The following is a 15,833-nucleotide window of genomic DNA, read 5'->3' as shown; positions in this document are numbered from 1 at the left end:
ACAATAAGTTAATTAGGCATCCCCTCCTCCTCAAGCTCGCCCGAGCACTACTGATTAGAAATTGTCCCCATGCGATTGTGCCTTTGTCATGTCTTGGCTGGTCCACGTTAAGTCAAGGCCACAGGCCACGACATAGCAGTGGTAGCGCACCATCCCCTTCTAAATCCCTAGCTCAGGCTCCTAGTCCAATCCATCGTGTCGTAAAGTAGTACAAGAAGTTAATTAGGCATCCCCTCCTCCTCAAGCCCGCCCAAGCACTACTGATCGAAAATTGGGTGTTTTGCTCATCGTCGGCCATGGGCACTGCCGTGACTAGTGGATTGGGGGTAAGTCCCAATCTTAGGGTGAAGATTCAATTGATGGCGTTTTGGGGCTCGGGTTGACCCTCTCGTATCGGTGCTCGCCTTATTTTAGGCAAAATCTTCATCGGCAATGAGGTGACATGTCAGTGTCCGTCTCAGAGCACCGCCGCCCCACCAGCTCATACATGGCCAGCTCTGCTTGGGCCATCCTTGATGAAACCACCGCATTGATCATGATCCCTATAAGCTACTGTAGCCCATTCGCTCACCCTTTAGTCTGTTAGCCACGCTAGATCACTAGAACGGCCTCGCGTGTCATCGCAAAACGCATTGCCCTGGCCATCGCCGTAGTTGGCTGGGCTTAGATACCCCTCCGAGTCCCCAGCCATCTCCTAGCGTAGCTGTGGGAACCCTAGGTGGCGGTCGGCTTCTTTGTGGAGTCATTAGGGGCTCCTAGTGCCGGTGTGGTCGTCGCGTGCCAGCAGACGCCGTGCCGTCGTGCGTTGGGCCGCCAGGGGCACACGTGCTCGAATTGGGATAAACCCAAGGGGTTAAGCGCAAATATCAGAGAGAGGTATAAATAGGGTTTAGACTTCGGGTGGATTTACTAGAAATACACCGTGCACGCGGAGCACTTCCGCCATGGGCTGCTTGTTGGGCCGGCCTACTGCGCGCGTAGCCGCACTTGCGCTGGGCCAGGGAGTTGCTGGGCCGAATTGGCTGCCGCTGGTTTTTCCCTTTTCCGTAAGCATTTTCTAATTTAGTTTCTAAGACAAACTTGTAAATTCAATGAAAATTTGTGTAGTTGACCAAAAATTGTGAAACTAATTTTGTTAGGTTCCTAATAGCATGATCTATCTTCTAGTATATTTTGTTCACATAGTTTCATAGTGTTTTCAAGAGTAATCTAATTAATTTGAGATACTTAATATTGCTAAGACATCAACTTATAGGAATTATTGTGATGAATTGGTAGTGGTGTTGGCTCTAAAATTTTCACAGTAAACTCCTAACATTATTAGGTGCTCACTGTAATTTTTATAGCCCCATAATAATTAGTTTGCTAAGATAGCTAATGAGCCCTAGTGAGAATATATATTAAATCAAAGAAATGAAATAAAGAAACACCTTGGATTGTAGGACTAAAACGCTTGTCGGGAAACAACGCCTTATTCGGCAACATGGATACATAGCCTAGCACGTTAGTTATTAGAGCTATCTCATTAGCTTGTGAGGCGTAATTGTATTCTTAGAGTTGCGGTTGTCGTTGATTAATTACGTCTCTGCGTTGCATCCACGTATATCATAATAGGAACAACGATGGATCACAAAGTCATCTGGGATAGCAGAAAAGATGGTGTCTTGATGATCATGTCACCACGATGGAGTGCTAACCTTTGGTTATATCTTACCCAGGCAAGCCCCGATGCATAACCCCTATTATTCTACACTTTATCTTATGCTTATGCATTAAGTTTTAAGGAGTTGAATGAAATCCACTTGCATATACATATCCTTATCCTATGAGTCCTACTAGTATGTCAGGATCATGTAGATTGCTATGCTATAGGATCCGATAGAAGTCGAGTGATTACCTGTCACTCATGAGAGATAGGAAAGATATTATTGTTGTTATTATATTACTATCACATGGCATATATATGGAGGGTAATTGGAGACCGGGCGAAATAGTACTTTAGATCTGGACTTGGTTAGGCATTCGAGCGAGGCTCAGATTGTACTTGTTTCACCTATGTCGATTGAGGACCGTCCATTGTTGTGGATGGTAGTCAGGTCACAGACTTATTATCCTAAGCACATACTTGCTTATGGGAGCGAGAAGGCTCGTTGCGCTCTTGTCGTGGGTCCTGGCTCTTTTTGGACCGATTGATTGGAGGTGGGGAAAGGTGGAGGTCTAAGCACCATGCTGAGACTAGGTCTCAAGTGTGGGGGCTTGGAGTCCAAGTTTGGACGGGGACCTAGACCCCTCGACAGGAGTGAAATAGGTTGGTCTCGTTTGTGCCTGGGGTACAAACGGGGCATGTATTTTAGGGTACCCAGCTAGGATACATTGGTTCGCGAATCGCCGTTTCTGTGAGATGGTACCGACTTGGCTATGGTCTAGCACCGTAGTAAGAATTGGAACTTGAAAGGTGATAAAATGGTTCTAATTGCCTACCACATGTTTGAAAGTAGCATAGGTGCTTACATAGAATGGATAGTTAATGAACTAATGATGACTGCTAATAAAATTTAATATAAGAACACACGTTCAGTAATGTTCCGCACATGCAATAACTCATAAGCCAAATAAACCTTGCATATCCTTGGAGTCTTTTATTTTCCTATTTTATTCCCCCTATTGCAGGTGACCGATGGATAGTAGATGACTTTTGTGTGTGGAAACCTCCTAGTGGGCTCAGAGAGGATTCCTTTAACACTACAACCGTAGTGTTTATTTATAACCCTCACTAAAAGTTTTTAGAAGAAAAGTTTTATGATTCACCATTAATCTTTATTTCCGCTGTAATTCTGATCATATGTTGTTCTCCGCTGCAAGATAAAAATATAAACCTAAAATGTATAAACTCTTTTACATGTAAAACTGTCTTAATTTCGCTATTGCATTCAACTTGTTTAAGTAATCTAATGTTGTAATAAAGTGCTGTAAGAAATGGTTAAGAATGTTGTAAGCTTTATTCTATCATTTATGATCCTGATGAAGAAAAAAATGTGGATTTTCGAGTTCTCCCTTAGGGTGTGCTTGACGGAACAACACGATTTAGTGCAATCTCTTTGATACTTAGTGTCTAATGGAAGACAAGTACTCTTGGGAGGGCATTAGATTAGGAGGTTCTGCCACTCCCTCCTCCTCCTCCTCTACTCTGGAAGGACCAGCAGCTATAACACTAAGTTGCGGTTGCAAGGCCCATTCTAGACCATCCAATTCTACACTCACATGCATTCCCTGAAACATTTCTGTGACCTAAAGCTGTAGGTCATTCTCTTCATTTGGCACTTGCCTTTCATTCTCCATTTCAGTCATAGTACAAGCCATATCAACATGCTCACATCTATCAACAGTCATGATAAACTCCACCAATTTTGAAGCTCGCAGCAAAGTTAGAAGCTCTTGGTCAGTACCAAGGCGAACTGTTAGATTATTCTGACCCACAAACCAGAAGTTTGCTTCCTGATAGCTAGCCCAACTGAAGTGCTTGAAAACATCTTTCTCCATGTCAATGATGGAGTACTCTTCTGCATCCACCCACCAATCCAAGCGTCTGCCCTTTTTGTACACGGATTGATCATCCTCAACAGTTGAGTAGGACGAAACATCAATCACTACTCTACATGCATTGGTCAGATTGATCCTGAAAATAGTAGCAGTGCAAACAAATTAGCACTACTTCCAAAAGTCCTTTCTCATCACTGACCATCCTCATACCAGATCGCACACACAAATAAAACGGATATCACAAACAATCGCATGCCGCAACTAATTTCAGTTGTGCTACGAGATGCAGTAGATAGCTAAGGTTTCGTTCTTACGCATCGGGAATCTCAGATTCATGCATTGCATAGTCAAGTGTGGAGGGGCATCTGGCGTCCGATGGAGGTGGTGAGCAGGGATGACGGCGGCCTGGCGGAGGCGTCGCGCCGTGCAGGGGATGTCGGCGACCTGGAGGAGGCGCCGCGCAGGGGTGCCCGGTGGCCTGGCGGAGGCACCGCGCAGGGGGCGCCTGGCGGCCTGGCTGAGGCGCCGCGCATGCAGCGCGGTGGCCGGCGGAGGCGGTGCCTAGACCCGTGCGGTGGCCGGCAGAGGCAATGCCCTAACCCGTGTGCTGGAACCCACTGGTGGCGGCGGAAAGGGGTGAGCGAGCGTGCCGAGCTGAGAACCGAGCGGCTCGAGTGCCTTCCTGTCTCAGATGGGTGAGATAGGATAAGGTAAGGGCAAATATGTAATTTCATGTCTAGGTTTTAGCTTAGGTTAACGTTTATGTATGCAAAATTTGACGGAATGGTACTTCCAGTTCACGGTGGATCCTTTCGGTGCTATTTCACGGGGGTGTAAACTTTCTGTGGTATTTCACGGAGATCGCGATCTTTCGATGCTACACAACCAATTTTCCCAAAAAAAAACAATCTTCCAGACAATGACTTCAGCAGCGTTGCACAGCGCTTGGTTGCATTCCAAAAGGATGCCTGCAAGTTTCGGCCCTGTTTTGACTGCTATTGTACCTGGGTCTTGTTTAGATTCCAAGTTTTTTCACTCTCTCTCCATCACATCAAATCTTTGGACACATACATGGAGTATTAAATGTAGATAAAAAAATAACTAATTACACAGTTTGATTGTAAATTACGAGACGAATCTTTTGAGCCTAGTTAGGCCATAATTGGACAATAATTGTCAAATACAAACGAAAGTGCTACAGTGCCAAATACTGATTCTCCTCTTTATCAGTAGCTCCATCTAGTTCTTGCATCGAACAGTGTGCATTGGCTGTCGGAGGTAACCACTTTTGTCAGGCCTGCCTTGTCCATTCTCGCTTCACCTGTTCCTGTTGTCTTACATTTGCAGTAACTAAAAGGCACCTGAAGATCTAAGAAAGAATGGGGATCCCTATGTACGACTGCGATGAGGGTCTCAGGCAAGCAAGGCGCCCACTGGTGCTTAAGGCCTATGCTAGCTCGGCAGTTCAGGAAGGATTTCATGCTGTTCTTGAACTTGAGAGCTCAAGAGTTTAGTCCCTGGGGGGCAGATGGTGATCTCCTTACCAGGCACTGTTCCAGTGACAGTACATGCCAGTCAAATCTACTATGCGATGGTACAGCTTTTATGCTAAACGACATGGCATCAAGGGTATGTTAGTTTTCGCCTCTTCGGCGTGCCTTTAACTTGCAGCTGTACTAATCTCAAGAGTCAAGAGACATTATTTTCATTTTCTTTCGGCTAATGCTTACTTTCATTCATTAGCAGGGTGTCATCGACAGAGAAAAGCTAGACTCGTTCTACTTACCCACGTATGGCCCTTCTGATAAGGAGCTAAGAGAAATCATCCAAGATGAGGGCTCCTTCATGATCAACAAGATACTGGCCCGTGATGTCATTAGTGACATGGACAAAAAACAAAAAAACTCCATGACCCCAAAGATGGTAGCTCTCGCAACTAGAGCTGAGTACGAACCAATGATGCAGCACTTCGGGTCGCAGGGACAAGTGGTGGAAGAGCTTGAGAGAACCGTCCAGTGGCACGTGAGTGCAGGCACCAGGCAGCCCGAAGGCTCTTTCTCCGGGCTTTATCCTATATATGTGTGTCTCGAAAAGAAGGTATAATAGGTGCTTTCAGCAGACAATTTGCACACAAAAAAAAAAACATTTCAGTTGTTTGTGGGAAATATGTTCTAAAGAAAAGGAACAGTTCTACGGTTCTACTTCTACCTGAGTAGAGCGGTGATAAGCTTCCGTTCCTGTGCCGCAGGCATCTGCTTCAGTGGACGTTCATGCAAGCACAGATGCGTGTGGCCACTGGCCTGAAACACATACACATGCAAACATTTGATTTAATGGTCACCATAACAAACACATAATGCATTTTAGCATTTTTGAATGCACATTTGGTACAGATATGAGGTTTTCGCACATGCAGCATTCGATGCCATAACTTGTATTGGTGCTCCTTTCATTTTGACCTCTAGGTCATATTAACCGTCCAATGTACATCATGTGACAGAATGCATGTTTTGTTGTCAAAAGTGGATTCTCCACTGGCAGTCTAGCTCTTCAGCAATGATTCTATGAACAAGCTATTTACTACAGAGATGTCTGTTGACCATTTGCCTAATCTTCATCTTTATCTCCAATAGCATATCCTTGCTGTTGGTTCCAGCAATCCAGTTTGTGTCTGATGAAGTGGAATGTTTCGATATCAATAGTTGAAAACCCTAAGGTGGTAATGAGCATTGCCAACTAGGGTCCCCCTCTTTTCCATATAGACTTTGCAGTCGGCATGACTGCTCCTTTATCAGATTATATGTTGAGGGACGATCCCGTGCCACCATGGAAAAGTTATCATGGTACATCTGCGTGTCTTCAACCATCAACTGCCAAATAAGAGCACCACCTCCTGCCTGCAGCTTTTTTGCTGAATTGTATAGTTTATCATAAACAACTTTTAGAAGAGTGTCTCCATCAACTGTGCTGTTAGCTTCTGCATGTTGGAGGTAACCTACTTCAGAAAACAGGACAGGCTTTCTCAAGACGTATTCACTGTCATTCAAGTGTGAATCAACCCAGACAGAAAGGTACTTGACTTTTTCTTCCATACTTGCCTTTGGTAGCCTGGAAAAAAGATGCATCAATGACATGGTACAATTAAAATTATTCAGTACAGAAAATGGAATGATACAGACCAGCTATCAGGATAAGCATGAACCGAGGCAAAATCAATATCTTTAACAGCTGAGTTCTGTATGAAGTCAGAGCAGAGTGAAGCTGCCCAGTCTCCAGGATTTACACCCAGCCTCTCACCTCTCCCAGGGCCATAAAATCCTTCAATACCAACTGTAATGAGATGCTTTGTGTCCAAACTCTTAATATATGCTGCCATTTCTTCTATCCAAGCCTGCAAATTAACTCCAGGTTTAATTATAAGGAATTAATGATTTCATATGCCCACTTTCTAAGCAAAGGGTGTCTTCAAATAGTACGCTACTTGAATATGAGGACCCGATGAATTAGATACACATCTAGGCTCATTCATGAGTTCCCAAGCAAATATAGCAGGTTCATCACAATATTCGATTCCACTGTAAGAGTTTCTTCTGGTTAATATTGCCTGCCAATAACAATAATGTAGCTTTGAGATGAAATAATGGGATTTCTTTGCCAGAAATAGTGAAATGGCTAAAAGCTATCTCAACAGGTTAGATTGGAGAAAATACAATCTTCTTAAATAGGCACTGATGCGAAAAAGTGTTTTTTACAGTGGATAGCATAAAGCAACAATCTTAATAGACAATGAAGCGAAAAAGTGTTTTTTTACAGTGGACAGTGTAAAGCAACACTAGAACACAACATGCCAAACATGACGGTATGGCAAAAGGTTAATAAAACAAGTATATAGTTTCAATATGTTAGCCTGAATGATCTTTATTTAAAGAAGAGGATCAAACATCTGTGCGTCAAGGGGTAGTAATTCATTAATATGGACATTTCATAACACTGGTCTTGCATAATTAAGTTCAATGGCTAGATGGGTAAGAAAATAGGAGTACAGAAGCTATATTGGCATATTTAGTATAATTGCACCCTCTATGCTGTTCACTGCATAGACACAACCATCACAGCAAACATTTTAATGCAGGCCACAACTCAGGCTCCACTAAGGGCACCTCCAACGGTGATTTATGAGCTAGCTCTAAGCATATTATTTCATATTTCATATTTTAATAGAAGAGAAGAAAAGTTATCTCTTGATCAAGAGCTAGTCTCATGCGCACACTTCAAGATCATGTGAGATTCTCATGTGGGGCTCGGAAAAGCAAGACCGCATGTATATGTGGCCGCACGGGCTATCTCAGCCATCGTTCTCCTCTGCAACACGAATCTTCAAGCATCTCTTCTCTCTCTCCTCTACTGACGGCGCCGATAGCACGGCCACCCATGCCTCCCAAGACGACGCCACGCCCCACCCCGGTAGCTGCAGCTCCAGCGTCGCCTCGGCCTTCGCAGCGCCTGACTGCCGGCCCTGGCCTCCGCTCGCCGACACCAGCCTTCACCGCCCTCGTCTCCAGCGCGCGGCGGCGGCCTCCCCGCCCGGCCCGGACCCCAGCACGCGCGGCGACAGCCTCTCCGCCCAGACCCCAGCACGTGTGGTGACAGGCTCCCGCCCGGCCCCCAATGGCAGCGTGCACGATAGTGCCTCCCCCCCCCCCCCCCCCCCCCCCCCCCACACCCACCCCCACCCCACCCCGCCCCGGCCCAGATAGGCCATGCGGCCACAAGGGGATGCGAAAAATCCACTCTTATGTGGCGCTATTCATATTAGAGCTATGTGCTAAAAGTTAGTACCATTAGAGAAGTTATCTTAAAGCTATTCATTATCTCATACTGTTGAGGGTGCCCTAAACCAATGTTGAAATGGTAAGTCAGATACACTCATCTAATAAGCTATCGAGTTGAGAGTGTCAAGACTTTGTATTTCTTTACCGAGAGCAACACTATTCTCATATGAAACACATTTATTTGATATTTAATCCTGTTGCTGCCACTACGATAAGAATCATGACTTGCAGCAAAAATCAGTATCGGACAATAGAAACTACGACTCATTGCAGTAAGTGTCACTGATAATATCATCTTAAATTCTTAATATTGACATTTTGTGCAAACATGTTTGGTTAAAATTTGTTATATTGCAAAAGCCCATTAATAAAGTAACCGACAAAAAATACAGTGAATATAAAACTAATATAAGCATGGTAGCACAATTAAAAAATGAAAAAAAAATATGTTTAATACATGACGATTACCTTTACATACTCCATGTAGTAACCTTTAATAGTTGGGTGAGAGAAAAAGGAATCCATAGAATTTGTCACATTAGCACCAGCTGCTTGTGCCCACTGAACATACTGAGCCTTCCCTCCAAAGTTATCAAGATTGTTGACAAGGCATAGAATTAATCTAGCATGATTTCTTCGGGCCTCATATATCACATAATCCAGCATCTACAAAAATAAAAATAAAAACTATACACTTCACAGATGCCTAAAGCCAGTCAAAAAGAAGTACAAACATTTGAGAAAGGGACAAAGTCTAGAAATTGTAGCTAGCCAGGATGTAAACAAATTGTACTTCAAAAAGCTCCTAAATATAGTTGATATTCTACCCCCATTGTGCAAGCATTTGAAACTTCAACTCATTCTTAACCAAGGAAATATAAACTGGTTGTTTCCTCAAATGACTGTAAGTAAGCTAGTGATATTGCTCAAGTCCTGTAATTATTAATCCATCGATTTAAACAGTCACCAATTGTTGGAAATTGTCATTTAATTATTTAACATTATTAAGAGACCATTTATTGTATATAACTATATTTGCATCATTTACCCTAGTAAAATAATAATATGCAAAGATATCCAGTGACTGAAATATCAACTTCACTAACTAATGTTTACCCTTTTTCCTCTTTGGTGCATAGCATAGTTGTTGAGATTGTCAAAGGACAGGAATGTTGAAGCTTACAAAAATTAATAAGAACATTACAGATTGGGATAGTGCACATTCAGAAGCGATTCAAACTACTTGGACCTGTTAAACGTATTAGGTGCTTTTCCTCAAATTTGTTGAGGTTCTTTTCGTCGCACAAAATTATGCCAATAAGATTCGTACAATCACCAAAAACATTGTAGTCCAATGGATGTAACTGTTATCTGGTTTGTTAGGAACTGATTGAATTTGTAAGATAGGTTATCAAACAAGGTTACTCCAATCAGCTTATGCGTGTCATGATCATGAATTCATGATACCAAAGCATTCCTGTAAGTCACAATGTTCTCATGGTGTCATAACTAATAAGCCCATCGAGTGGCATATCCACGTGCTTACACACGCACCTGTTTGGCTGTTTGTTAGCTACATTTCGACGTAACGTATGGTATGCTTTTGGTGCAGGAGAATCATTACAGGACATTCGTTAGTTAGATTCAGCAGGCGGAACCGTCAAAAACAAATTGCGCCGTCCGCCGTCCCAATAGCTTTTGTAGAGGGAAAGAGAAGGGAATGAAGACGGAGCAACCCGGACCTGGAAGACAGGCTCGCTGAACCGGCCTGGGGAGATCTGCAGCGCGCCGGGGCCACCGTCGCTGAACGCCCATGTGCGGCAGACCGTCAGCCCCATGCGGCGGCCGCGGCGCAGCATCTCGGCGGACAACGCGGGGGACCGGGCCGAGACGAGCCAGTACGAGTTCCAGCCGTTGACGTAGATCGGCGCGCCCGTGACAGCGTCGACGAAGTGGGTGCCGTCGCGGCCCACGAATGACATCCGCGGCTGCAGCCACGGCATGGGGAGCTTGAACCCACCGGGGCCGCCGGCGGAGGGGCCGCGGCCTGGGAGCCAGTTCAGGTAGACCAGGACCAGGAGGAGGAGGACGTCCAGGAGGCTGTACATGCGCGTCCCCCTCCACATTGGTCGTCCGCCGCCGCCACCCACGCCGCGCAGTTGGATGTCGAGATTTTGCGGTGTTTTGCCGCGTTTTCGCGTGGTTCCGGGGCCCCTTTGCGTTGCGGCCGCCCCAGGCACTGCAGGAAGCGAACCGAGTCGAGACTAGCTAAGCTGCTCACACCGCACAGCTTCGGAGGCGTCGGTGACGCGATCGCGCGGACCCCGGCGCGCAGGAACTGTTCTGGGCTCGTGGCAGCTGACGGACGATCCGGATCGATCCGTGGGCGGCAGGAGCGCTCCCATCGTTTGTTTCTGAGAGAATTTACTATTGGGCACTGACCAAAAAAAAAAAAATCTTTCTTTCGAGACACTCTCAAAATCAAAATATTTCTTTAGCACCTAATTGAATTTTTTTCTCCATACTACCGCATATTTTCTTCACTGACCATCCATTTCGACGATGTGGTGGCTACCAAAATGACTCATACGCCACTTTCTATATCAGAGCCCATATGGTGTCGAATAAAAAAAACAGTAATGCTACTGTTCAGACGTCTGGAAGGCCGAACGTCTCGCTTCACTCACTATCACATGCGCCTCTCGTCTAATAAAAAAAAACAAAATCAATTTCCACATGTCTCGCTCCTCTCCGCTCCCGCCCTAACCCCTTAGGCGTTCCTCATCCCCTACCGTAGCTCACCAACGCTCCGCGTCCTCCACACCGGGATCCCCCAATGCTCATAGATCCGACGGCCCTCTCCGCCACCCCAGCGAGATCCATGGAGCAGGAGCGAGATCCATGGAGGTTACGTGGCGGTGTTGCAGGGAAGTGGGTGGCTCTCCACCCCGGCACGGCGCCCTTCCACCCCCGACGGTGCCCTCTCTCACCTCGACGACCAAGCTCCCGTACCCCGGCGGCCATAGCGCTCCTCGCCCCCCCATCCTCCACCATCGTCGTCGAGCCAAGCCTCATACTGGTGGCGCTGGTTGTAACACCCCAATGTTGAGCTTTGTATTTGGCACTTGCATTTCATGAGCACAGGCATCATCCAAGCATTCATGAACATGAGCATATGAAATCTCATATCATTCCTATACTTTGTCACATGAAATGTTGATTTATATATATATGCTTATGCTTGCAATCATGTATGACCAATGTATGAGATGGTTGTGAGGTCATGAAAACACCTTAGACACATCTAGGATGGTAAATGGAATAATGTTTGTATTCATGACATAGGCCAAACTTGCTTCAAAGTGTTGGTTTCATTTAAAATGTCATTTTCATGATGCTAGTTTGATTAAAGTTGAACAGTAGCTTAGAGTGTTTGCATGGTTGTGTGACCTAAATAAAAGTTGTAGTACTTGACTTGGGTAACAACTTTTATTTTTGGGTCAAGGTCTAATTCAGTGCATAGCATGCTCAAAAATAGCTCACAAAAATCAACAAAATGTTGTTTTAAAACTTGCAAAACTTTCTAAGTGTTGAAATGGTTTTCAGTTTCAAAGTAGCTCACTTTGGAGCAATATAGTTTGTTAACCAGTAAGAATTAGATGATGGTTCTTAAAGAAAAATTGGAGATCTCATGTAGCTCTACAACTTTCATTAAGGAAGTTTTTACAGTGGACGAACGGATTAGAATGTATAGCATCGTTAATTTGCAATGTCAGTCGATGATGGCGGTGTCTGAACCCGCGCCCACGTGCGGCGTCGTGGCCGACCTGCCACAGGCCGTGGCCGCCGCATGGCGGTAGCACGCTGGCATTGGCCTGGCCAGTCAGGCCTGGGCGCGCACTTAAGCGCCGCACACGCACCACTCCATCCACTCGCCCGCTCTCACTCCCTCCTACTCGCTCTACCTCTCCGCAGCACCGCGTCGAGCTCGCTACAGCTCCGTCGTAGACGCTCACCGCTGATGCAGCATCACCGGCTGATTCATCTCGGCCACAGCTACTACGCCATCACCTCCACCTCCTCGAGCCAACAGCACCACCTATTGACACCAGGTAGAGCGGCATTTCGCCTCGCCATAGCCGCTGTTGTCACCGGAGCGCCACCGCGCTCGTGGCTCACCGTGGCCTGACCGTTCTGCTACACTACATGCCTTCATTTTCTTTGGTCCAGCACCATGATAGAGTCTAGAAGCTTAGGCCAGAGTTAGGGATGACACCACCGCTTGACGCCGCTGGAACGAGTCGCTGCTCCGCCCGCGTCCACCATGGCCACTATGGCACTTGAGCTCGCCGCCGTCGAGATGGTTTCGCCGTCTCACTCCTTTCCCGCGCGCCTTAGGTCAAGTAACTCTAGGCCTCGCTAGTGGCATGATGAAGACCCACCTTTCGCCGCCGTTTAGCTAGAATAGCGTGAGCACCACTGTGCTCTGTGCGCCGCCGCATGGCCATGCACGTGGCTGAGCTCACCAATGCCACCCCTAGCCCTCACCTGCGCCTTGTAGCTCTGTTAGGTCACCAGGATGGAGTAGCCATCCTCGCCTGAGTGTGCCATAGTCGAAGATGGCCGACGTACCGCCGCCGACCTCTGTCGTCCTGCCATGGCCGCCAGTCGTGCTTGCTCCGGCGAGCCACCGAGCCAACTAAGCCTACCAGTCGATACGCGTGGGTGAGATGAGTACAGTGGTGAAGACCTTACTGTCGGAGACCTCACCGTCGGTGAGTTCTCACCGATCAGCATCGTCCCCTATTTTAGTCTCACTAACGGGTGGGTCCTCAGTTGACCGCAGGCCCTAGCTGTCAGTCGGATATGATTTGATTTTTCTGATTTACTTTTCTAGATTTGAATGCATGTTTCAAAAATTCATATCTCAAGCTAGGAGTGTCCAATTTTGGCGAACCAAATTTTGTTAGTTTCATCTTGAAGTGTAGTATTTGATAAAAATATAAGATGCATTGTTTCTAGTATTTTTCTAGAAGAATAAAATGTAGCTAGATAAATGATTTTTAAATGGTTTTTATATTGTAAATTACATAACTTGAGCTAGATAGGTGATAAAATTAGTGATTCTAATTTTGCTGGTCTTGTGTTGAGATGATCTATCTAGGAAAAATACTAAACTTATAGTGGTCATACTTTGAATATGGTATTCATATTTAATCCTAATTAATTACTAGTTTCTAGTGAAATTAATTGGGGTAAAAATACATAACATATGATTCATGTAAATTTTTACACAGTATTCTTATACTTGGAGGAATGTAAGAAAAATATTAAATCTATTGGTTGACACTTTTCACTATGCTAAATATTTTTTGCTAAAATAAGCCTATGTAACTTGTCATTTTTGTAGAGGTAGTTGTACTATCCAAATGGCATGAAATTTGTACAGTAGACTATTGAGGTCATTTGTAGGCTACTATAATTTTATAAGAATTTATTAAAAAGTGGAATTATGTATCCTTTAAATCACCTTATTATCTAAGGAAATTAATACATGGATATAAATAATTTTGTTATGTTTAACCATAATATTTTCTATGGTGCTTGGGATGCATAGGATCTATTGATATTATTAGTTAGGCTTAAAAGCAATAGATTGTATGCAACTAGTTAATTATTGCTTTATAATTTAACTAGATGGTTGCATATATAGTTTCGGTTGAGTTGATAATTTCATGATGATAATGGTATTTTATGTAAAACTTGTTAATAACAAAGTTGTAGATAACTTACTTATCTACCTTGTGTTAAATTTTCATAGTCATAGACCTTATGGTTTAAAAATTATAGGCTGTTAGAAGTCTGCTGTCAAAAATGCTTGCTCTCTGGACATATTTTAATGATTGAATTGTTTGACCTAGATAACTACTGAATCACATTAAGTGTATTAAAAGAAAGTTGTAGGAAATTTTATAAGCCTTCCAGAATGTCCACAACCATATTATTGTGATATGTATAACTCTAGTTATGGTCAAAACAAGTGGCTGCTGTCTTGTAGTCCAGAAAAAAATTTACATAAGTGTTTGCTTAAGTTACTAGAGAAGAGATAAGCACCTACTCAGTAAATAAGATGCAACTTGTTATTACTTTCATGCAAAGCTATTGAAAACACTTGAGAGGATGCATTCATCATATCATATCATATTATACATGTCATCATATATGCATTCATGATAGCTTATTTCATGCTCATGCATATAGGATCGTCCAAAGAAATAACTCTGTTGGAGTTCAAGTGAAGAAGAGGAGGACGATTAGCAGAAGACGCCTTAGGTCGTAGCTCCAGGAGAAGAGAAGCATACTCTCAAAGATCTCCCTAAGTGCTCGGATCATCGGCCAACCTCTTTTCTCAAAGGCAAGCTCTAGAGCATTCTAAGTCTCCTATGTTTTATAAAATATCACTTGAGTTCTTTATGTTGATGCATTAGGTTATAAGAGTTGATTGGAAACACTTAATGAATAGAACTACCTTGTCTAGTTACATATACCTTTAACCCTGTGTAGGTTCAAGATTGAATATATGCTTAGCCATGCTTAGACCAGTAGAAGTTGGGTGATTTCCTATCATCTACGAGATATAGGTGGATACCGAAGCACAGTTGGCTATATTTGCTATCATGGAAAAGAACCATGGAGTAATGTAAAATAGAGGCTGGGCGGAGTCTATGTGTAGGTTGACTCATGTGATTCTATCTGTGCCGATTAAGGACCGCACCATTATTGAGCGCTTCTGACAAGATTGAATGCATGCCTATCGCTTAGTGTCAGAGACCTAATATCGAGGTACCCAATGAGGTGGAACTAATAACCATCAAATGTTGACGCTTCCGGTCAGACAAGAATGCTACTACGCTTCTTGCCCGAACGACAGAAGATTGGTTCCGCCTAGCCCGACCCCCGAGGGCTAGACTCTGCCTCTCTCGACGGCTGAGGGATGGCTCTGCCTCGCTCGATGGCTGAGGGCTAGCTCCGCCCCGTCAGACGCCTGAGGGCAGGCTCTGCCTCGCCCGATGGCTGAGGGTAGGCTCCACCTCGCCCAATGTATGAGGGCTGGTTCCGCCTTCCCTGACGTCTGAGGATAGGCTCCGCCTTGCCCAACGACTGCACCCTACTGCTTCATGATGACGAGAGTTGGCGCTAGCCCATGCCGCCATCCAATCTCTTCGCTCCATCGGCTTCAACTACGGGAGGCTTGAGCGCCAGCCTGGTGTCTCCCTTGGACCCTAGTCATCTAGGGAGGACCCACACTACCTTACCCTCTCTCCAGAACACTCTACACGAAGCGCCCCGATGGTGCTTCCGTTAGGCCTCCACAACACCGTGGCAACCATTAGCCACCTCGTGGCACAGCGCACGATCCCGTCCCCCATGAACAACAAGTTTGTGGGGATGATCGAAAGC

At 44.9% G+C, this 15,833-nt stretch overlaps 1 protein-coding gene and 1 pseudogene across 2 annotated transcripts; one reads left to right on the top strand and one right to left on the bottom strand.

The window, feature by feature from the left end:
- The window catches only part of LOC136522154 (probable jasmonic acid carboxyl methyltransferase 1), an 83,256-nt pseudogene extending 77,613 nt beyond the window's left edge, over positions 1-5,643 (top strand).
- On the bottom strand, positions 5,511-10,591 carry LOC136522153 (mannan endo-1,4-beta-mannosidase 6-like). Of its 2 annotated transcripts, XR_010775799.1 has the most exons (7): positions 10,115-10,591; positions 8,841-9,038; positions 7,022-7,144; positions 6,720-6,931; positions 5,951-6,648; positions 5,749-5,840; positions 5,511-5,649 (listed from the first exon to the last, which is right to left on the bottom strand). XR_010775799.1 is itself a non-coding variant. In XM_066515942.1 (5 exons), exons 1-5 carry the CDS (start codon positions 10,496-10,498, stop codon positions 6,252-6,254), a joined length of 1,314 nt encoding a protein of 437 aa, XP_066372039.1. In that variant the 5' UTR covers positions 10,499-10,591; the 3' UTR covers positions 5,850-6,251. The 2 variants fall into 2 exon arrangements, 1 of the variants encoding a protein (XP_066372039.1); XM_066515942.1 differs by lacking the exons at positions 5,511-5,649; positions 5,749-5,840 and having other exon boundaries at positions 5,850-6,648.
- Positions 10,592-15,833: the final 5,242 nt, after the last annotated feature.

Source organism: Miscanthus floridulus, chromosome 18 (genome assembly GCF_019320115.1).
Source record: "Miscanthus floridulus cultivar M001 chromosome 18, ASM1932011v1, whole genome shotgun sequence".
In the NCBI taxonomy this organism is placed as follows: Eukaryota; Viridiplantae; Streptophyta; class Magnoliopsida; order Poales; family Poaceae; genus Miscanthus; species Miscanthus floridulus.
This window is presented reverse-complemented; position numbering and strand designations above follow the sequence as displayed.